This window comes from Telopea speciosissima, chromosome 1 (assembly GCF_018873765.1).
Source record: "Telopea speciosissima isolate NSW1024214 ecotype Mountain lineage chromosome 1, Tspe_v1, whole genome shotgun sequence".
Taxonomy (NCBI): Eukaryota; Viridiplantae; Streptophyta; class Magnoliopsida; order Proteales; family Proteaceae; genus Telopea; species Telopea speciosissima.
The window spans coordinates 87,344,570-87,368,960 of NC_057916.1; the positions used below are offsets into that span (position 1 = coordinate 87,344,570).

General features: G+C 39.3%; 1 protein-coding gene across 9 annotated transcripts in view; it reads left to right on the top strand.

Annotated features, from left to right (window-relative positions):
- Window positions 1-658: 658 nt before the first annotated feature.
- The window catches only part of LOC122661124 (uncharacterized calcium-binding protein At1g02270), a 66,616-nt gene continuing 42,883 nt past the window's right edge, over window positions 659-24,391 (top strand). For 7 of the 9 annotated variants that reach the window (XR_006332838.1, XR_006332839.1, XR_006332840.1 and 4 more), the window contains exons 1-8: window positions 659-751; window positions 1,129-1,290; window positions 1,614-1,718; window positions 1,831-1,936; window positions 2,689-2,909; window positions 3,064-3,140; window positions 3,240-3,354; window positions 3,461-3,586. Coding sequence is in view for 6 of the 9 variants with exons in the window: in XM_043856446.1 (XP_043712381.1) it covers window positions 749-751; window positions 1,129-1,290; window positions 1,614-1,718; window positions 1,831-1,936; window positions 2,689-2,909; window positions 3,064-3,140; window positions 3,240-3,354; window positions 3,461-3,586 (915 nt within the window). In the remaining 3 variants the exon portion in view is untranslated. Of the gene's footprint in view, window positions 752-1,128; window positions 1,291-1,435; window positions 1,478-1,613; window positions 1,719-1,830; window positions 1,937-2,688; window positions 2,910-3,063; window positions 3,141-3,239; window positions 3,355-3,460; window positions 3,587-24,391 lie in introns of those variants that run through there. The other 2 variants (XM_043856461.1, XM_043856485.1) reach the window with 2 other exon arrangements.

Genomic DNA, 24,391 nt, shown 5'->3' on the forward strand with positions numbered 1-24,391 from the left:
ATTTTTATGCTAAAGTTGATAAGATAAAAGGATTTTACAAGTATTTTTTGGTATAATTTACAAAGAAATTACATTATTGTAATTAATATCAAATAGGGAAGAACATGTTTTATCAAACACCATTTTTGTTCTGAAACGACGTTCTTGAGACCGTTATCAAACGGTCATTTTCAGTCTCAGAATGCAGTTCCAGACCAGAAATGTTAAAGAACGTTTATAATAAAGAACGGGCGTTCTTTGTTCAAATATTTACCAAACATACCCTTTGTCTCATACCATCCGGTGATTTTGTTGTAAATGTACTTCAACATAAATTTCAGCACATTACCAAAAATATAAATAAATAAATAAATTTCAGCAAAAGTTTAACATGCGGTGGTCTTGCTCTAAAAACAAAATCAAGAAATCCAAAAAAAATAATTTCATCCGAAATCAAATCTTCGAGGACGAAATTGTTACCAATCAATCCAAGGAAGGGAGTAGGAAGTAGCGAGTCACTCTCAACGACGACGGGACAACGACAACGGAACACGAACTGTCCATCCTTCTCAGAAAACTCTCTCTCTCTTTCAAAGGGCACGGGAATCTGTCTGTATCAGCGTTCGGTACCAGAACCATCTCATTGTTATAATCACCATCGTGGTGCATTTGACTCTCTTTCCTTTTTGTCAATTGGTTCTCCCGTAGCTCGACCGCCATATCGTCGTCCTTACGGAAACAACAGCTGCGACCGCACCCAGAACCAGATATGGTAAATGACAAGCGTTCTCTCGCCCTTGTTTGTCAGGATTGGATGATGGATCTGCATCTGGCTTACATATGTTTTCTGCTTTCAGTTATTCGTGTCGTTGTGTGGGCCTCTCTTAACCTACGCATCTCGTCCCCGTTTATAATGCCCTTTGTTACTTACCTGCTCTGAAACTCGAGAACCTTTTAACCCCCAATTTTTCTTCTGTGCTCGATTGCTTTCCTCATCCCTGCTTCAGCTGTTGCTGGTCATATCTTTGCAACACACTCCGTGTGATCTTTATTCTTTTCCCTTTCGATCATAATTCAATTTCTCTGACGTTGTCCTTGTGTTCCTTTTTCTTTCCCCCCTCACTCCTCCTTTTGGGTTTGAAAATCTAGGTGGTGGCTTCTAATTCGGACAAGACCAATTCAACTAAACAGGATGGCAAGCTTCAAGGGAGGATTTCAATATTAGGGAGCCAAGCGGCGACGACGGACCCTTGCATTTCCTGCACTACTTTCAACATCCTTGCTCCTATCTATAAGAGACTTGATACTGAGGTAATCTATCGCACTTTCTCCTTTTCTGTTTCAGAAGATCACAACAGTCTGATGGACGGTTCCCCCAACTCTCGGGACCTCGCCCCTCCCCCATTTTTTTTTTTTTTGTTTTTTTGGGTTTTGGGGTGGGGTGGGACGGGTTAGGTCTCGTCTGGTTGGGGAGCAGTGGAGTTCGCTCAGTTCCTCTGTAACAATTTCTGTAATTCGATTCTTGAAATTTTATCACCATCACTCCCATCCAAATTCTTTTTTGCGTGTCTTCTGTTAACATTGTTTGTATTTTTTTTTTTTTGGGGGGGGTGGGGTTGTTGGAAAAAACGCAGAATCAGAGCCTTCGTGAAAGCCAGTACAGGGTTTACTGGCTTACGAGGAACCAGAGCATATTAGATTGGTTGTTGTGCGAGAGATCCTCCATAATTTGTCTTCAGGTGGGAATCGGCACATCATTTTTATTCAGATCCTCCATATTCATGTTCTCTAGCTTTTGCATCGGCTCATGGAATTTTCTGGTTGGTTTTGATGTTTTGCTTTCCGCCACAGGAATTTTGGGTTGGAAATGAAGAGCTTGTCCATATGTATGAGAATAGGATCAGTGATGCTGGTTATATCAATTTCAAGCTTGCACGGACTAACAATCGAGGAGATGGTATGCAACCATCCTTTGTAGTTGGACTATTATTGGTTGCCCCAAACATTCAAAATTCAAGTTATTCCATATTCATCAGTTTAATCTTGATGCAAAGACATCTGTTGGTTGTTTTCTAGTATGAGAGTGGAAACAGAATGTGCTTTTTATGTGAATATCATTGAGTCACTCCACATAGTATGTCTATTTGAGGGTTCCACCTATGTAACACATTTGTGGTGTTTAGTATGCAAATAAACAAATAAAGTATAACAGTTTGAAGACCCATTTCTGTTTTGCCTCAAAGAACTCTTGAAATATTCAAAATTGGAAATGGCTGGTGCTTGGTCTGATTTGATGGTGTTTTGCATGGTTGTTTCCCTCCAGGAGGGAACTATCCACTAATCATGGATTTGATAAAGGAAAGAATTCAGCGATTCTAAAGATTTGTTGAAGCTCAAACCTAATTTTGGCATATCTGTGTTCCTCCTGAAAATTGTAGATGGTAAAGTCGGGTTTTGCCAATTGCCATCCAACTTGGCTGCTCATTTTGCTAGTTCTCACTGAGAACCATCTAGATGGAATAACGGTGTCATGTTTTCCTACCTCAAGAAATACTTGAGGAGGTGGCATAATGACTAGTAGGTGATTATCGTGCTTTTCAATATAAACATGAACCAATGATTTTTCTTACACTATTTAACCAAACGCTTAAAATTATAAAAGTATTCCATAACATTCCATTTTTTAAAAGTTTGGTTGATTTTCTACAGGTCTGTTCACTGCTGTGAATATGGACTACTTCAGGGTTGTAAACTATCGAGAGTTGCTCTTTAATGACTTTGGAGACCGTGTTGCTCAACTTTTGCATGTTGAATCAGTAGTTCCCTTTTCACAAAGCTGGAGCAGCTATATTCAGCCAGAAATTCTAATTGTCAACACCCATTTGTTGTTTCCGCACAATTCTAGTTTGTCTATTGTACGGTTACATCAGGTAGATGAATTGCCACTTATGTTGCTAAAATCCTGTCTTAGATATCCTATTATTTTGGGCTCTTCTCCAGTCACTATTCACACTATTCACACTATTCACACTATTCAAACAAGCAGTTGTTTGACCTTTGCACTCGGTACATTTCCTACATTAGGTCTACAAAATTTTGCAGTATGTGGAAACTTATCAGAAGGAAAACAAGCTTAAACCTATGCCCATCATACTCTGCGGGTGAGTGTTCACTTATGGCCAAGTTTGTGAGCTGCCCCTGCATTTCCTCTGAAACTAGACTTTCAAATCTTTATTTTCCCTGTTTTTTTATTTTCACAGTGACTGGAATGGGAGCAAGCGTGGGCATGTCTACAAGTTCCTTAGGTCACAGGGGTTTGTATCATCTTATGATACTGCTCATCAGTATACCGACAGTGAGGCTGATGCACACAAGGTCATTATCTTTAGGTTTATATAAAAAAGCTACCTAAGCACTAAGCAGTGTCTTGTGCCAATGCTTTCTAACTATCTGTTATCATGTCTTCGCATTCTTCTTATAGTGGGTTAGCCACCGCAATCATCGGGGCAACATTTGTGGTGTAGATTTTATATGGCTTCTTAACCCTGATAAAAACCAGAAACCGCTAAGGAGAAGTTGGAGTGAAGCAGTTTTTGGTATTATCAAGGTGAGCAATTCATTTTAGTTATGTGTATGGTCATTTGCCGAAAGTGGAGTTTATATTTTGAATCTTGATTTTTTGCTGTGTGTTTTCTGTTATGATGATCATCATAGTGTGCTTTCCTTTTAATCTTCACCAAACCATAAAAATAATTTATGTGAAAATCTGAGTACGAGGAGGCAATTCAAGCGAGTTTCTATGTTGGAAATATTACACTTCACTGTGACTTTTGAGATACAAATCCATTCTCTAATGAATCACACTATTCAACTGGAGGTTTGCTTATAGTTTGCTTCTTTGGAATATCAAGGACTTTTTTTTTTTTTAATGAAATTGTGAAATAAAAAATAAATAAAGCATAAAATTTGGGGGCAATATATTCAAAGAATCCGAGGAATCTTTCCGCTCCCATCCCTAGCATCACATAGGCGATTTTACCAGTTGGTGCTTTTGTGTTTTGGAAAGAAATTAGTGATGTAAAACACGTTCTAATCAGTTCTCACCCATCGCTCAAGTCCTAAGTCTTCTGTCTTTGACCTTCAATGGCAAGAAGAAATGATGTTGCACCAACGAGTGGAAAACCGAGATGTTCTTGTTATACTTAATTTGGAGATAATCTTCATCCATCAGTTTTTTTTTTCATTTAAATCCAAGAGAGGTTTTGATGCAGATCAAATTGTTGGATCTGTTGTGGTGGGTTTTCTTTTAAGATAGAATGAAAGAGACAGCTAGCAATGGAGCTGCAAAGTAATGCAAAGTTTACCTCGAACCAGGAAAACCAGCGGGAGATCGATTGCAGCAGGATCAATAAAATAAAAGAACAAGCTAAATAGCTGAAACTGAATTTTATTTATTGCTATTTTCTGTTACATATGAGGGAGAACATAAAGGATAAGAAGAAGAAGAAAGGGATATAGAAGGGGGGAATAGGATCAGCTATCTCAGCCCATCATCCTCTCACCCATGGTATCTCACCATTGCCGCATCTCACAGCTTCATCAATAGTTCTTTCTCCTATCTGTCTCTTTTTTGTTCAGCCGCATACTTATTTATAATTACCCAATTACAAAACAACCCAATCCTAATCTAAGTAAGAAATTAATTAATAAAACCTATAAAATAGAAACTAGACTTTAAATAGGATTCCTAATAGAACTAGGATTCCCAATTAGGATTACAACTCAAATAGGAAACTAAATAAGTGTCTAATAATAAAAATACCAAAAATCAACTCCCTAAGCCAACAGTCCATAGCAGTCCCCAATCACTGTTCATGTGAACAGTGTCGTGAGGTACTGTTCACTTGAACAATAATTTCTTTTTTTCCTTTTTCTTTTAGTCTTCTTCAGACTTTGATCTACAACAACTCTCCCCCCCTTGAAAAAAAAAAAAACTCGTTGGAATTAGAATGACAGCCATCGATCTTGTCTACCGCCTCTCCTTAGATCTGATACCAAATACTGCAAAGTTGACCTCTAACCAGGGAAACCAGTGGGAGATCGATTGCGGCAGAATCAATAAAATAAAAGAACAAGCTATATTAAGGGTGTCAATTTGGAACCGAAACCGTATACCAAAACTGAAACCGACCGCATAAAACTGTACCATACTGTACCGTTACAAAAATGGTACGGTACGGTATTGGTCACGGTATGGTATCGGTTTTAGAGTTAAAACCATTCGGTATGTACTGTACCGTACCGTATTACCTAAATACATACCGAATAGGGGTGAATATGTAATTGTAATAGCAAGTGAATGAAAAGTTAAAACCATAAAGAGTAAACCCTAATCAGTTACACGATTCACCTTCATCCTTTATTCTTTTTCGCCTTTTGACTCTTCCACTTTTTTGGGAATTGGAGAGCATTAATAGGGGGGATAGCGTTTGTTGACTCTTCCACTTACTTTCACCCAAAAAAAAAAACTCTGACTTTCACTTTCATAGATTCACAGTTTCACCCATTTGACTGTTCGACTTTCTTTCACTTTCACAGTTTCACTCTTTTGACACTTCGAGTTTCACAGTTTCACCCTTTCAATCTGCGGCTGACGACAGAGAGGACTGAAGATTTGCTCGTCTGCTCGAGTGCTGGACTGGAATCAGAACCCTCCCTATCATTATCGAACCAAAACTAAAAAAGCTCCACAACTTTCCCAAACAGTAAATGTTGGTATTTATCTATCCTCTTTTCAGTTTCTGTCCTCTAAAGATGTCAATAAACCCTAAGAACTGCATAGTTTTCCACCCACAAAAGGCATAGAAACTCACTTCTTCAATGTTGCAAGAGAACATAAACAAAATTGAAGAACAAGAAAAGAAAAATTCAAAGGTTTTAGAAATCGTACCGATTCCATACCCTTTTTTTGTATCGTATTTATACCATACTGAAACCATACGGTAGCGGTATTAGAAATATAGATTTCAAACGGTACGGTACGGTATCGGTATCTGGTACATGTTTTTTGTACCGTACCAAAACTGTACCGTATTACCGAAATTGTACCGGTTGACACCCTTAAGCTATATAACTGAAACTGATTTCATTTGTTGCTATTTTCTGTTACATATGAGGAAGAACATAATGGATAAGAAGAAGAAGAAGAAAGGGATATAGAAGGGAGGAATAGGATCAGCTATCTCAGCCCATCATCCTCTCACCCACGGTATCTCACTGTTGCCGAATCTCACAGCTTCATCAATAGCTCTTTCTCTTCAATCTCTGTCTCTTTTTTGTTCAGCCACATACTTATTTTTAATAACCCAATTACAAAGCAACCCATTCCTAATCTAAGTAAGAAACTAATTAATAAAACCTATAAAATAGAAACTAGACTCTAATTAGGATTCCTAATAAAAGAACTAGGATTCCCAATTAGGATTACAACTCAAATAGGAAACTAAATAAGTGTCTAATAATAAAACTAACACCAAAAATCAACTCCCTAAGCCAACAGTCCATATCAGTCCCCAAATCAGTGTTGTGAGGTACTGTTCACGTGAACAGTAACTTTTTTTTCCTTCTTTTCTCCTTTGGTCTTCTTCATGCTTCGATCTACATCACAAGGATACGGGAGAAGGGAATCATAAGGATGGAGGGGTAAGGGAGAGAGGGGATAGAAGGGATAGAGAGAACCGTGGGAAAGTGTAGGAACCATTAGGCTTTTTGGGATCCGATGGCATCAAAGCACCATGGAGATCTGGGTCTCTTGATCAACTGGGTGTGTAATATTGAGCAAGGAACTAAAACTCGTCTCGAGTACAGGTTTCAAGTTGGCCAAATAGTGAGTTGGGGTATTTTTTTTTTCCAATTCGATGGCTGGTTTTGCTGGGTTTTAGACCTATTTTGGGGCTAAAACTTGATACTCAGCTTATTTTAGGCCATTTAAACACAATGGCACTGTTAGATTTTGTAAAAACAAACTCCAAATAGGTGTTTCACTTAGTGGGAAACCAAGACAAACTTACACCAGAAACCAGGACAAACGCTTATTTATGTCTAATATCATTCAAGTAAATGCTTTTGTATTTGTATTTCATTTACTTAAGATATTATTCATAAATAAGCAAATACCCCCTATTTGAATCCAATAAAAATCAAATTCCAAAAGGATAAAAAGTCAACCCCCCAGTTCAAGAACACAAATTGGATTTTCGGTGATAGGTGCAATTTTCAACTTTCTAATACTGGGGTTTTTTTCAAATCTAAAAATTCCATTAATCTTAATATGGTAAAACATTGCTAGCAAATCCAAGATTGCTTAAATCTGATTTATATTGAAGGAGTTATGTATTGGTCAAACTTAGTTTGGTGTCCGCGAATGCTGTCAAAATCGCTTTGAATGAAAATATTTTTTTGGGCATCAAAACAAATGAATATTTTACCGCATTTTTTGTTTTTAGCAATGTTTTACCATACTAAGATTTATGGAATTTTTAGATTTGAGAAAAACCCTAACATTAGAAAGTTGAAAATTGCACCTACCACCGAAAATCCAGTTTTTGTTCTTGAACCGGGGGGTTGATTTTTTTTCCTTTTGGAATTTGATTTTTTAACTATTTTTATTAGATTCAAATAGGGGGTATTTGCTAAATTATGAATAATATCTTAAGTAAATGATACAAAAACATTTATTTAAACGATATTAGGCATGATAAGTGTCTATCCTGGTTTCTGGCATAAATAAGTGTTTGTATACCAAGGTTTGCATAGATAGGTGTCTGTATACCAAGATTTCCCATCGAGATGACCAAAACCACCAAGATCTCGCCTCTCGGTCTAGATCTGGCACTCATATAAAGGAGTTTGGGTCGAGATCTCGCTCGAGTTGGGATCTCATCTCGAGGTCTTGAAAAGGCAAGATTTTCGTCGAGATCTCACGAGTTTTAGTTCTATGATCAAACACTAAAAAAGAAAGGCCTAATCTAATCCTTAACTAATAGGGTAACATAAACTGACTACGAAACTAAAATAATGAAAGAAACTGACTCAAAACAGAATGCTAACTAAACTAATGAAGTAAATCCCGTTTTCCTACTTTCTACCCATATTTTAGGCCCATTAAAGTGGCCAATTACAAAGAAAACCCATAGGATCAAAAGCCCAACACCTACATAACCCAACCCATGGTTTATTTCCAATAAAATACGCCTTTTAGGTAACTTATCTGCATCACTTAATCTAGGTGGTGACTCAACATCTTTAGAAAGCTCACTTTCTTTTGAAAGGAGCAGCAACCTTTTTAATGTTACATTGGCGACTCAATACTGTATGCTTTTGAGTCTTCTATATAAGTTTGTAAGGGGATACAAAATTGTACACGAATTTGATTAACGAGATTGAAATAAAAAAACATAGCTTTGTGCTTTGCTCTGTGAGAGAGTATGATGGGGTGCCATTGATGAGAGGTCATGGGTGTGAGACGTGATTTTGAGAGAGTCTACCCTATCTTCGATTTCTTTTTTTATTTTATTGTTCTGAAATTTTCTTCAAACCAGAGAATTGATCGAAGTATTTATTATTGTTGGACCTGAAGTTTGTGATCCTCTTTTGGGCTGGTTATGACTTGTGATTGGTCTACATTATTTGGTATTAGAGCCATGGAGGGATGACAGATGGAGTCAGAGGTTCCTGAATTCTACTTCCCATTGAAGGATGATCGTGCAAATCTGATTTGACATCTCTACCAAACTCGTGGATGAGTTTTTTTTTTCAAGAAGCAGGGGAAAATTGATGTAGATAAGTTACTTAAATGACTTATTTATTGGAAATAAGCCTTGGGTTGGGTTATGTAGGTGTTGGGCTTTTGATCCCATGGGTTTTTTTTTGTAATTGGCCACTTTAATGGGCCTAAAATAGGGGTTGAAAGTAGGAAAACAGGATTTACTTCATTAGTTTAGTTAGAGTTCTGTTTTGAGTTAGTTTCTTTCATTATTTTAGTTTCCTTAGTCAGTTTATGTTACTTAATTAGTTAAGGAAAATAATCCGACTCCATGAGGCTGTAGATCGGCCAACGGTGATTAACAGGTATATGATTGAGCCCCATCCTGTTTATATTAACCCTAATTTTTCCTATTGTTTGCTGTATAAAAATCTATTTTTTAACCAGAAAAATAATAAAATTTATATATATACAGAAAAAATTCTGTCACCATGAGGTTGTATATTGGCCTCTGGTGTTTGATATATAAAAAGTTCATCACCAACCAACGGCTATTTATCATATATATATATATATTTTTTTTGTAAAAATTAGGTTTTGGGAAAAAGTAGTTTACCTGTATTTGTTGAATGTGGCCAAATCTTCCCTAGTAAGCATCAACCGGTGTCTTTGGAGTGATGTGGCAACCCCAGCAGCATATTGCAGCAGTTTCAATCACTGATATGGCAAAAATGATTTTCTCCTTCTCCAAGGCGAAACCAGTGAATCTGGGAGCTTCTGGTCGAAATTTCGTCGAAACGCCAAAATTTCTTGTTAATCCTCTATTTCGTCTATAATTTTTTTTTGTTATGGTCGAAACTAGCGAAATTTCACCAAAATTTTGAATAATGTCAGGAAATACTGCAACTCATGTTTTCTCCACCCAAAAAATTAAAAGGATATTCAGATTATAATCCTGTTTCGATGAAGGTTGGAACATTACTACCACATTTGAATTCCTCGTATGTTGGACATATTTTGGTAGTGCCAAAATGGAACACATGTGACTCTGGAATCCAAAAGTGTGCAGCTCCACAAATTAAGTCCCAACGTAGGGTAGTTAATGTAGTTCTAGATTGGTAGGAGACTAACTAGAAGCCAATAACCAGGATCTTCTATGAACTGGGTAATTCGGCTAGGTCAAATAGGTGAAAATTGAGAAATTAGGATTAGGGTTTGATGGGACCTAGGGTTTGATGGTAGGGTTAGGTCAAGTGGATGTAGGGGAGTCTATCAATGAAGGTTACGTTAAGTTTAATGGTGGGAAGTATGCTGGAATGAATTGGCAGCAGGTTAGGTTTAGGGTTTTAGGTTTTTGAAAAGAAGAAGATGATTGAATCTAGGGTTTAGGACGGGTGGATTGGGCAGCAACTTGGATTGAGCTTCCAATTAGGTGAGAGGAGTAATTGATCCAATTATGGGGCAATTTCAATGGTCAGTTTGGGCTGGGTGGTATTTAGGGTTTTTGGGGAATGAATGGAGATGGGGTTTGTTATGGTTTTAGTGGGAGGATGGGCCTGCAATGTAGATCAATTTCTCCTATGGGGCAGGGGCATAGTTGTCATGGCGTCACCATGGCGTCTTGGCGCTGGAGAAGCATGCATGGCGACCTACACCATGGCATCCCTCTTCGATTTCTTCTTCCTGTCTCTCTTTCCCTCTTCAATTTCTTCTTTCCCTCTTCGATTTCTTCTTCCTGTCTCTCTGTCTCTGTTTTGCAACTAAGAAGTCGCCAGATCTGATTCCAGGAATTAAATACTCCTTGTTTAGTTGATTTCTATGATGAGTTCTTGCTGGAATTGATAGAACATGATGTGGCGATGCTTCGCTTGAAGGTTTAGACTGGACCGAGAAGAGTTGAAGGAGTTATCTCCTTCGTACTGCGCTGTTTTCCGTCCCAGGCTGAAGTCGTAAGGTTGAAGACTACCATAAATCCATAATCCGATCGTGGGTTATTACAAACCCTAATTTTTGCCTTTTTCCTAAAGTACCCTTCTCTTCTTTTATTCCCCTTTGTCCATACTTTACACATCCCTCCAAGTTTACCCTTAGTCATTAAATCAAAACCCTTTTATGCCCTTTCTTAGATTCTGCTTAATTGCAAGATTGCCATCCTTAAAACTTGAGAAACAATAGAGAAAAAATAAAACATGGCTTGAGTATACATCTATTAAAACATTAAAAATAGAGAAAATAAAAAATAAAACATGGTCGACATGCTCGCCATGGCAACGCCATGGCAGGCGACATGTCGAAATATCGACGTGACACCCCTCCACCGACTTGGATCGCCGTGACGCCGTGACAACTATGGACAGGGGAGTATGCGATCCAAAGATGGAGAGATTTGGCTGGCTGGTTTGGTCTGGACAGGATTTGGGTGGGTGTTGGGGAAATTGAAAATAAAATGGTGGAATCTTAGGGTTGGGCTGTGAGAGGATTAGAAGAAGAATTGTAGGGGATGGGGTGATCCAAACTCACTGTTGCAGAAATTCCTCGGCAACAGCTTGTTTGATGGTGAAAACTTGAATAAAATTCAAAACTTGAAAGTAGAGCTTCAAAGGAACCACCCAGGCTTCACACCGCAAGGTGTGGATTGGATCAAACACCAATCCCACCAGCTTTGATCAGACATAAGACAAAACTCTAATGGAGAAGACAAGTTGCAGCAGCAGCTTAGAATAATTTTTCAAAAGTGAGGTCTAAAGAGAGTCCCCACAATTTTTTATTATTTATGATGGCCAAAAGGCCTGCTGTCCTAATCAGCCTAGGAGTCTAAAAGCTCCTAGCTGACTCTAATTACAATTCACAACCTCTTTAAAAATTGTGGAGAGGTGTGGTGACTGTGGTCCCAAATATACTTTAAAACTAATTAAAAGAAAGGTGACTCAAGTCACTTAAGTTGAACCACTGGTCCAAACCAGTTTTGGACCGGTTCAATTTAAAACACTAAAACATAAAAAATAAACTAAGTATAGAAGCTAATCCCGTATGCTTTATGTTAAAACATGCATTTATCCACCCGTGTCCACCTTTGGATAGTCCGCCGTGTTAGAGCTCTTGTTTGATATACATATTATTTCCTCCCTTTCCTACAAGGTCGGCCTTTTAGAGGAAGCGGTTCCAACATGGTATCAGAGCAGGCAGGGGTCACGGTATCGAGTCCCCCTGGGAGTGGGCAGGTATTAAAAATGCATTTATCCACCCGTGTCCATCTTTGGATAGTCCGCCTTGTTAGAGCTCCTGTTTGATATACATATTGTTTCCTCCCTTTCCTACAAGGTCGGCCTTTTAGAGGAAGCGGTTCCAACACTTTATAATACTTGGTAAATTCACATCTTTGATGCGTCGAAGCCCTAAACCTCCTTCATTTTTGGGCAGACAAACAGAAGTGCAGCTGATGGGATGAAGAAATCTGGAAGATTCTTTACCTTTCCAGAGAAAAGAGGCCATAAGAGACTCCAAAGATTTGATGGTGGAAGAAGTCCGTCTGAAGATGCCCGACCAGTAGATGTACATTGATTGTAGCACCATACTAGTCACGGCATCTAGGTAACCCAAGAAGGTGGAGAGGGGCAAAGAATCAAGGTGACACCAATATGCAACCAAGGCATCCAAGGTGCCGCGTAGACACCCAAGTCGACCAAGGCACCTGGACGTGTGTAGCACAAATTTAACAAGGATTAACCGACCCGCATAAGAGAGAAGTTCTCCTTTCCAATGCTGAAGTTTTTTCTTGATAAGATCCAACATAGGGGAGCAATGATGAACAATAAGCCTAGTAGGAATCAGAGGCAGCCCTAGATACTTTTCTAGAAGTTGTCCCGGAGTAAACTCAAATATATCAATCAAAGAAGCTTTCTCAAATTTGTAGACCCTTGTAAGAAATAATAAAGACTTTGTAGGGTTGATTCAGAGACCTTAGAGATCTTCAAAGTGCTGCAGACAGGCCATGATATTCTCAAAAGAACTAATAGAGGCCTTAGAGAATATCATGAGATCATCAGCGAAGGTAAGATGAGATAGCTTGAGGGCTTTGCACTTGGGGATTGGAGAGATGAGCTGCTGGTCTGTACTGGATTGAATGCTTCTTGATAAAACCTCCATAGCCAAAGTGAAGATGTAAGAAGAGAGGGGACAGCCTTGCCAAATGCCCACTGATGATGTGAAGTAGCCTGCAGGGCTTCCATTAACTAGAATCGAGAAAGTTGGGGAGGAGATACACTGATGAATCCAATGTGTGAACACTTGAGGGAAACCTATCTTATCCAAAACATTGACAATGTAATCCCATCACAAAGAGTAAAAAAGCCTTGTGAATGTCAATCTTGATGAGGGCTGCAGGAGAATGAGATTTTTTATCAAATCCTTTCACGATCTCATTGCACAGGAGAGTGTTCTCTGAAATGTTTCTACCAAGAATAAAAGCAGACTAATTCTCACTAACAAGAAGGTCCACAACAACCTTAAGTCGAATAGCAAGGATCTTAGCAATAAATTTGTAAAGGAGGTTGCAGAGAGCTATAGGTCTAAAATCAGCCATATTTGAAGCACCTTCCTTCTTGGGAATGAGCCAAAGAACAATGTGATTAACTCCTTTGATCTGATTTGGGTTGAGAAAAAACTCTTAACAGCCTTGATGTGATCCTCCTTTATAATATCCCAAGAAGCAAAAAAGAATCCCAAGCTAAAACCATCAGGCCCTGGAGCTCTATTGGTCTTAAGAGAACGAATGGCAGCCACAATTTCATCTTCAGAGGGGAGAGGCCGGAGAGAGGACTAGAACTCAGTAGGAATGTGTTGATTTAAGAGGTTATCGGGGATAGTACCTGAGTCCACCTGAGGGCCCTTGAAGAGATCCTTAAAGTAGCCAACAACCAAGTCCTTGTTATGTTTGACCCGATGAACATTAGAACCATTTGAAATTGGCAGCTGCAAAATAGAGTTCATATTGGTTATGGACCTCATAGAACGATGGAAGTAAGCCAAATTGGAGTCGCCCAATTCCAACCATTTGATCCTGGACTTCTACCTTATAAAACTTTCCTCTTGAGATAAAAGGGATGAGAGTTCCAAAGAGATTACTTTTTCTTCCTCTGTTAGGCGGGCATTACAGTAATCAGATTGGAGTTGAGTCTGGATAGTGGAGAGCTTTTCCTTATAGTCATTGACCCTTTGAGAGATATTACCAAAAGAGAGGTTGTATTCCAAACTTTAAGGGCAGATTTTACATTCCTTAGCTTCCTTGCGAAAACTATAAGGGGAGAGGAGAAAGCTTGTACTGGCTGATCCCTCTCGGAAGTGTATCCCAAAAGACTTTTTTTTTTGGTGATGCTTGTGTTTTTGCCAAGCAAACTAGTGTTGTTTATCCTCTTTTTGATAATATAAATATTGCTCCTTTTACTCTCATTCACTCTTATATTTGGGGTCCTTGTTGTGCTTCTATTTCTGGTTACCGTTGGTTTGTGATTTTTATTGATTGCCATTCTCTACTACTTGGGTTTATTTGATGCATCATAAAAGTGAACTGTTTCACTATTAAAAAATTTTTTTCATAGCATGATTAAAACACAATTTAATGATACAGTTAAAGTTCTCCACAATGATAATTGTCGGGAATATATTGAGGGCTCTTTTCAGTCTTATCCTGATGCTGCTGGTATCATTCATCAGACTAGTTGAGTGGATACTCCAGCTTAGAATGGTGTTGCGGAACGTAAAAACCGCCACCTATTAGAGGTCGCACATGTTTTGATGTTTGAAATGCATGTCCCCAAACATTACTGGAGTGATGCTATCCTTACTGTCGCTTACCTAATCAATCACGTGCCGCCTTGCGTGTTGGGTTCCCGTACCCCGTTGGATGTTCTTCAGCACAACTCCGCCTTTACTCTTTCTCTGGGGATTTTTGGTTGTGTGTTTTGCACGCAATCATCTCCTTGCTGGCAAACTTGATCCTTGGGGGCTCTGGTACATCTTTGTTGGCTACTCTGCCACTCAGAAGGGCTATAAATGCTACCATCCACATTCCCGCTATCTTTTGGTCTCTATGGATGTTGCGTTTCACGAGTCCGCTACCTACTACTCTTCTGTGGCACCTCTTTAGGGCAAGTATTCTAGTGACGATGTGCCACTTGTTGTTCCTCTTGACACCCCCTCATTGTCTCTTCATGAGCTTTATGTGAGCCTTGTTCAGGGGGAGCAACCATGGGAGCAGCTAAATACTGATGGTGAATCTAGTACTAGACCATTGCAAGTGTTTTCTCGGTCTCGGTCTCGCAAGGATTCAACAGATATCACCACTACTGCTACACTACCTTGCCAACCGCTCTCCTCAGATCCAGGACAACCCGTTTCCCTTGAGCTTGGTAATCCTCTTCCTTCTAGTGATATTTATCATTTGAATTTACCTATTGCTGTTCGGAAGGGAACTAGGAGTTGCACTCAACATCCTATTTCTAATATTGTGTCTTATGATTCTCTCTCACCTTCCTATCTGTATCTTCCTTGTCTCTTGTTTCTATCCCCAGTCTTGGCAAGTTGCAATGACAGATTTGAGATGGAAAGATGCTATGATAGAGGAGATGAGGGCCCTAAGCAAGAATGTCACATGGGATCTGGTCTCTCTTCCCATGGCAAGAGACCAGTGGGCTGCAAATGGGTGTATACAATGAAACAGAGAGCTGATGGAACAGTGGACCGATATAAAGCCAGACTTGTTGCAAAGGGGTTTACCCTAACTTATGGGATTGACTATTAGGAGACGTTTTAATGTAGTTCTAGATAGGGTAAAGCCCCTACTAGAAGCCAAGTAATCCAGGACCTGTCAAACAGCTGGCCGATTGGGTTGGTTTGGGAAATTAGGTCAAAATATAGGGTTAGGGTTAGGGTAATGAAGGTAAGTCTTATTTAGTAATGGTAGGCAGGTGTCTAGGAATATATTGATGTGGTTTAATTAGGTTTTAGATGAAGTCTGAATTTCTGGAAAAATTAGGGTTTTGGTTTGGGTTTTAGGAAAAGTGGGGAATTTAGGGTTTAGGATGACAATATGGGGAAGGGCTTTGGGTCGAGTGACTTAGGCAGTGAGAGGGTGGTTCGACTGAAATTTGGTTGGGTTTTGATGGCTGGAAGTATGGGATCTGTACTTCAGGGTTTGGGTTTTAATGGAGGTTAATGGAGATTAGGGTTTTAATGGATAGATGGGAGAGGGATTTCTGTTGAGTGTTTTGGGGCTGATAAGGTTGCTGTGGAAGAAGTTTGGTGATGTTGATGAAGGGAATGAGGCTGGACAGGAATTAGGGTTATGGGGTTCGATTAGGGTTAAGTGGAGACTGAAGAAGAAGAAGGTAATTGCAGGAAAACAAAAAGAACTTACTGGATTTGCAGAGATCCAGAAGCAGCAGCTTGAAACAGCTTGGAGATTGATTGAAGAAGACCTCCCGATCATGAACTGATGCAAGGAGTCACTGGAATCCACCAGCCCTTCACCTTGAGATCCACAAGGCAGCACTCACGACTGGAGCAGAGCAGCAGCAGCAAAGGCAGCAACATAAATCGATTTTTTTTTCAAAAACGAAACTGTGGGGGAGCCTCTCACGATTCTGTGTATTTAAAATAAAGCCATAAGCCCAATTCCTAATACAATCTGAATTCTTCTCTCTTCCAAAATCGTGGAAGGAGTATGAATTAATTAAAACAACTCAAACTAAAAGACATACTTACCCCTATCAACTTGAAACACTTAAAACTCTTAAACTAAGAAGATTCCTCATCAACCAATAGGATATAAGATCCTAATAGCCAATAGGAACACTTCACTTAAATTAGACCAACTTAAATTGAACCAATTGAGAAATCTGGCTTCCTTGAGGGCTAGCTTCCAGTCAAATATTTGGGGATCCCTTTGATTCCGGCAAGGCTTTCTGCTCACCACTGCATCCCTATGCTGGATCTGATCCGGAAGAGGCTTCAACTTTGGAAAAGCAAACTTCTCTCCTATGCAGGCAGGTTGGTCCTTATTAAATCCGTTTTGGAGGCATCATACATCTTCTGTTCTGGTATTTATGGCCTCAATCTACTATCAAGTCCTTGGAAGCTCTCATGGCTTCTTTTCTCTGGAAGGGTAATGATTCCTCTCAGTTCCTTCACCCCTTAAGCTGTGGTGCTGTGTGTTTTCCCAAGAAGGAAGGGGGTTTAGGCATCAGAAGAATCAAAGAAGTGAACTCAGCGGGTATCAGTAAGCTTATCTGGAAGATTGTATCCAAGAAGAAAAGCATTTGGGTTGATTGGATTTATTCGGGGCCCCTGCGCCAAAACTCTATTTGGACTGCCTCAGCCTTGTCTGATGCTTCTTGGGTCTAGCGCCAAATTCTTGCTAGCCGCCACCTGGTCCTTCAGGTCATTCGCTCCCAGATTGGTGATGGTCTCTCTTCATATCTTTGGTTAGACAACTGGCACCCAATGGGAATTCTTCTCCACTTGGTCACTCTAAGAACCATTTATGCCTTGGGTCTCCATAGTCTCTCCTTGGTGGCTGATATCCTTGATCAAGATGGCTGGGCTCCCCCCCCCCCCTTTGTCTCTCCTCTTAACCTTATTTGGAATGAGCTACCCTCCATCCCAAGAAGGCCTGCGGCAAAAGGTGACTTTGTTTCTTGGTCGTCAAACAACTCTTGCTCCTCCTCCAAAGCGGCTTGGAATTTTATTCGTTTGAAAGGCCCGTTGGTTCCTTGGCGTAAGCTTCTTTGGTTCAAGCATCACATTCCTCGTCACTGCTTCATGGCCTGGAGAGTCTCCTACAACTGTCTTCCAACTCAAGCCTTTCTTCGCAGCCGTCAAATCTTAGTTTCCCCTGCCTGTTGCCTTTGCTGGAACAATGCTGAAGACTTGAACCATCTTTTCTTTGATTGCCCTATTGCAGCTGCCATCTGGAAGGGTATTCTAAACAAGTGCTGGCCTGCCCATAGAAGAATTCTCCTTTTCTTTGGAGAGTGGATTTGGATTGATATGACCTATGCTGGCTCCTCTATTTGTGATTCGGTTGGGAAGATGGCTTTTTGTGCAACCCTCAACCATATTTGGATGGAGCGCAATATCAGGAAATTGACCTCCAATTCTCGATCTTACCAGAAGATTTGGGATTCCATTTCTTTTGAAATTGAAGCAAAGCTATCTCTAGTTCCTCCTTCCCGTTGTTTGGACACCCCAAGGAATAGGCTCATTGCTGATTCCTGGGGCCTCTCTAATGTTTCTTTTGTTGCTTTGGCCTCCCTTAGCCAAGGCTTTGGCTGGCTGTCTTTTTCTTTTTCCCCTTCGGGGTCCTTTGTATTTCTTTTTTTTCTTCTCTTTTGGTAATAAATTTATTTATTCACCAAAAAAAATAAAAATTGAACCAATTGGTTGCAACCAATTTGAACCGGTTCAATTAAAACACATTAAGATAAAACTAAGTATAGAATTACCTAAAGCTGAAATAAAACTAAGTATAGGACTATACTATGGCTCCTACTATGACCCTATGCTTAGGGTGGCTTCTTCAACTCGAGGAGGCTTGGATCTACATCACGTTTGAACCGGTTGCAAAGCTGAACACCATTCAGGTCATCCTTTCATGTGTTGTTAACTCGGGCTAAGAGCTACGACAACTTGATGTTAGAAATGCCTTTCTTCATGACAAGCTTGAAGAGGAGATATATATGGAAGTTTCCCAGGGATTTACAAGTAAAGAAACCCATGGGAAAGTTTGCAAACTGAGATAAACAAGTTCTTCCTTGAAGACTGTCTGTCTCCTCGTTGACTCTCTCACGGCTGTATGCTGTTGTTTGACTAAGAGACTCTCGTCTCACCTCTTGTAGAGACCTCCTTGAACTTCCCAGGATTGTTCTTTCGCTTGTTCTTCACGACTTCCCTTTCAGGACTCTCTGAGATCTTTTGAAGTCATTGTGCGGAAGAAGTTTCTTGTAGCCGATTCTAGCCGCCTTTTTTTTCTCATTTGTGCAAACTGTGCAGCTTTCAATGCTGTCTCATAAACCTATTCGACTTGTACAACTTCAGAGGAGGGTTGCACTGTTGAACAACTTCCTTGGTTTAGACACATATCTTAACAAGAAAGATTTCATACGAACCATTAAGGAGAGGGGACTTTACACTTAGGTTTTGGAAAGTGTGAGGGCGCTTTCTTCTTAACTACATTCTTTTCTTTTTGATGAAATGACAGCTGGACTGACTGTAGGACAATTGTGTTGGATTGGTGCGCAACTTCGAAGAGGTGGAATGTAACTAGACACGTGTTGAAGCTAGGGTTTCATTGCACAAAGACAGTGAGGTTTGAACTTGAAGAGTGCATTATATGGGTTGAAGCAGTCATCTAGAGCATGGTTTAGTCGTTTCCATAAGGCTATGATCACAGCCGGGTGCACTCAAAGTAATGTTGATCATACCTTGGTCATTAAGAGATCTGGTAATCACACTACAATCCTCATTGTTTATGTTGATGACATTGTCATCACTGGAAGCCGACTGAAATTACCAATTTGAAAGATTTTTTGGGACAGGAGTTTGAGATTAAAGATCTAGGGCAACTATGGTACTTCCTTGGTATTGAAGTTGCATGCTCTTCTAGTGCTATCTTCCTCTCCCAAAGGAAAAATATATTGGATCCATAGTTGTCAATGCGTCGCCTAGGCGTCTAGGCGGATTTGTAGGGGTCTAGGCGACTGTTGCCTTAGTGTAGGGCGCCTTGCACTGGTTTAATTGGTATCGAACTTGGTTCTGGCACTTATTTATGCCAAATATTATTTAAGTAAATGTTTTTATATTTGTTATTTGATTTAGTTAAGATATTATTCATAAATAAGCAAATGCCTGTTATTTGAATCCAATAAAAATAGTTAAAAATCACATTCCAAAAGGATAAAAAGTCAATCCCCCCAGTTCAAGAACAAAAACTGGATTTTTGGCGGTAAGTGAAATTGTCAACTTTCTAATGCTGGGGTTTTCTCAAATCTAAAAATTCCATAAATCTTAATATGGTAAAACATTGTGAAAAACCCAAAGTGCGGTAAAATATTCATTTGTTTTGATATCTAAAAAAATATTTCCATTCGGAGCGATTTTGACAGCATTCACGCACACCAAATAAGGTTTGACTGGAACATAATTCCTTTAATAAAAATCAAATTTAAGCAATCTTGGATTTGTTGGAAAATTGCTTTTGTGTTATACCCAATACAAAAACTCTCCTGTGAAAATAAATTCATTTGATTAGTCAAACTTCTTCGAAAACAAGAACATTTCTCTAAATCAAGAGCAGTTTAATTACTCATTGATAAGATCATATTTTCTAAGAACAATATAAACTAAATGTGAGACTAGGTATACTTGGACAATAACCAATTCCAAGAACAGTATAAACCAAATGTATGTTTTGATTGTTTCAAACTTCCAATAGCTTGCTTCTTCAATTCTGCTGTCTTCTAGTTCTATGTTGATTTTTGATGACTTGATGTGGCTTAATATTGATTTTTGATTACTTGATGTGACTTAATGTTGCTTAATGTTGATTTTTGATGACTTGATGTGACTTAATGTTGATTTTTGATGATATAAGGTACATATTGTAGCATACTAAATAATATTAGAAAAGAGGGGAAATAAAAAATAACACTTGGGCACCTTGGTCGCCTTGTCGCGTAAGTGCTTAGGCACCCCTCCACCGCTTTAGGTCGCCTTGCCACCTTGACAACTATGATTGGATCTCTTATCTGAGAGATTGAGACTTGGATGCTTGGCTGATGTCCTGTTGATACTCTTGAAGTAAACACACATCTGAAGAGTAAGGGTGGTGAGCCTGTTGTCAAAGGAGGATACCAACGGCTAGTTGGGAGATTGATATATCTCTCACATACTTGACCAGACATTACTCATGCTGTAAGTTTGGTGAGTCAGTATATTCATGATCCATATTCAACTTACTTAGATGCTGTGAATCGTATTCTAAGGTGCTAGAAGTCGGCTCTAGGAAAAGGGGTCCTTTTTTCTCCTCACAATCACATGCGTATAGATGCCTTCACAGATGCTGATTGGGCAGGTTCCCTAGATGATCGAAGATCCAAATCTGGCTATTGTTCCTTTGTAGGAGGTAACCTTATGACCTGGCATAGTAAGAGTCAAGCTATGGTTGCTCAATCAAGTGCATAGGAAGAGTTCTGTGCCATGGCACATGGCATATGTGAGTTGTTATGGCTTAAGGGTCTTCTTCAAGATCTTGGTATGAGCTCCAATTCTCCCAAGACATTGTACTGTGATAGCAAGTCTGCTATTAGTATTACGGTATTACCCACAATCCAGTTCAGCATGACAGGACGAAGCATGTGCAGATAGACTGTCATTGCATCAAGGAGAAGCTTGATTAAGGAGTTATATGTATGTCATTTGTTCAGTCAAGTGATCATTTGGTTGATGTCTTTACTAAAGGGCTTAGTAGTAAGGTTTTTCATTCTATTTTGTGCAAGTTGAGCATGTGTGACATCTATGCACCAACTTGAGGGGGAGTGTTGTAATTTGGGTTTAAGGGTATTTCGGGTATAGTTGTAAGTATGCGTTGCCCTAAGGGTATACTTGTAATTTGTTCATTTTTTCCTTCTATTATAAATAGAACATGGCTGTGCTCTCTTGAGACACAAGTCATTATTCTCTCCAACCTATTCCATCACTTCCACAATCCACGATGCCTATGTACCCTTGGTATTTTAAGGGATCAGGTCAAATGTAGTTCATGATACACCTTTCACATTAAACATAATATTTCTTTAATTGATCAAGATTAGTTAAACAGCCTCTCTGGAAACAGGGGTAAGGTTGCATACCTTTGACCTTCCCCAGAGCCTGCTAAACGCGGGAGCCTTGTGCACTGGGTACGGCCTTTTTGATCAAGATTAGTTAAAGTGGGCTATTCTATCCTATCTAGATCCTCTAACCTGGTTGCCTTTCCAGCAAAAATTTCTTTTATTGTAAATTGGCCATTCCAATTTGGCCTAAATTTTCACTCATGGATCGTGTATGGGTGCTCTTTGTTCCTTGGGAGCTAAATCACCAACAACTTTTTTTATTAAATGCCCACACAATTCTCTTTTGATATTTTTTCATGTTATCTATTGCATGTGCCCGCTCAATTCTCTATTGATAGTTGTCATGTTATCTATTGCACACATTCTCTTTTCATCAAACAAGTTTAATTCCTCGTATTTAGACTTAAGCCATTCGGCTTTTGTGAGTTCACTATCCATAAGGATTCTTAAGAAAGGTACTTCTAACTCTAAAGAAAGAATTGCTTCCATTCCATACACCAATGAATAAGGTGTTGCCCCAATTGACGTCCGAATGGACGTTCTATAGGTCCACACTGCATAGGGTAATTTGTCATCCCAGTTGTTGTTCCTTTTTGTCATTTTTTTCAAGTATTCTTTTAACTTTCTTGTTGGCTGCTGCAACTGTCCCATTGGTTTGTGTTTTATACGGCGAAGACTTATGTCTTAATGTGTAACTATAACTTGTTTCACAACACTTTTACTTGTCCCTAAAATGTGACCCCTAATCTGAAATTAAATCTTGTGGCAAATCATGCCGACAAATGATATTCTCACTAGTGAATTTGGCTAGCCTTGCTGCTGTAAGCTTGGCATATGATTGAGCTTCTACCCACTTGGTAAAATAATCAGTGGCAACTAAGATGTATTCGTGACCATCAGATGACTTGGGGTTGACTCGTTCGATATCGTGTATGCCTCAGGTTGCAAATTGCCAAGGAGAGCTAAGAGTATGTAACTCAACAGGTGGGGTATGTATCAAGTTGACAAAGATTTGACACTTACGGCATTTCTTGACATATTGTGCACAGTCAGCTTCCATGGTATTCCAATTGTATCCAAGTCGTAGAATTTTCTTTGCTACCATTCTTGTATTCATATGGGGTCCACAAATATCCTGATGTATTTGTTGCATCACTTTTTGTGCTTGACCTTCATCAACACACACTAATTGTACTTCCTCATAGGATCTTTTGTACAAGGCAGCTTCATATATGACAAATTGAGTAGCATACCCTTTTAAGAATCCTTTTTCTTTCGGAGTTGCACCTTCTGGGTATTTCCCTTGAATGAAATCTACAATATTGGCATACCATGGTTGACCATCATCTGTTAGAGTGTTGATCGTGTCTTGATAAGCTGGTTGTTCGTTTTGCTCGATTATAAACATCTATACTTTGAGATTGGAGTGAATATCGACCATAGAGGGAAGGGTGGCCAATGCATCAGCAGAAAGATTATTATCCTATTGGAAATTATTGAAAGAAATTTCTTTGAAGTACTTGGCCAAATCATCTATATACTCTTGATATGGCCTTAACTTTTCATCTTTGATTTTCCACATTCCTTGCATTTGACAAATCACTAATCATGAATCCCCATAAACTTCAAATCTTTTGATACAGATAGAAATGGTGGCTTCTAATCCATACCGCAAAGTAACTATGTTAGATATTTGGGGTTAACATAAATAAAGGTGACATAGATGATGATGTTTCGTAGAGAATTAAAGTGGAATGAATGAAGTGGAGAGGGGCAACCGGAGTACTGTGTGACCGACATATTCCTTCAAAGCTTAAAGGAAAGTTTTATAAGACTGTTGTCCGACTGGGTATGATGTATGGGGCGGAATGTTGGGCAGTTAAGAAGTGCCGTATAGAGAAGCTATGTGTAGCAGAGATGAAGATGTTAAGATGGATGTGCAGTAAGACTAGGAAGGATAAAGTAAGGAATGAACGTATCAGAGCTGATTTGGGAGTTGCACCGATCAATGACAAGCTTCGAGAATGTCATTTGAGGTGGTATGACCATGTTCAACATAGGCCTGGAGACGCCCTAGTAAGGAGTGATCTGATCTAGATTGAAGGAGCTGAAAGGGCAAGGGGCAGGCCAAAAATGACCATTGGAGAGGTTATAAGGAATGACATGCATAGTCTGGGCCTTGTACCAAGTATGACCTCGGATAGAGCCTATTAGAGTTTAAGGATCCATGTTGCCGATCCCATTTAGCTGAGATTTTCCTTACTTCCTAGGCTGTTCCTCTTTCCTCTTACTTTCATTTCTAATTTCTCACTTTTCATCTCTCATTTATTCATTTCTGCATTTCTTCATTCCTCTTACTTTTTGTCAGTTTTCCCGACTTTGTTTTGCAAGGATCCATGTAGCCGACTCCATTTAGTTGGGATAAGGCTGAGTTTGTTGTTGTTGTTGTTGTAAACCAGAATAAGCTTATTTGAGGGTATCCCTTCTTAGATGCACCACTGTGGTAAGGTCGCATATGAGAGATGCTTGTTTGACACTCAACCACAAATTTCTCTGTTTAAAAAAACTTTAGAAACCGATACATCTCAGTAAGAATAACAAGACTAATGTAAATTATTCAATTTACAGATCTGAAATTTGTGATAAAAAAGAAACAGAACCAACCTCAACACTGTAAGTAATAATAAAAGAGAAAAGAAGAAAAAGAGAACAATGAGAATCGATATGCTTGTGTAACCTTGGGAGTTTTCCACTTAGTGTT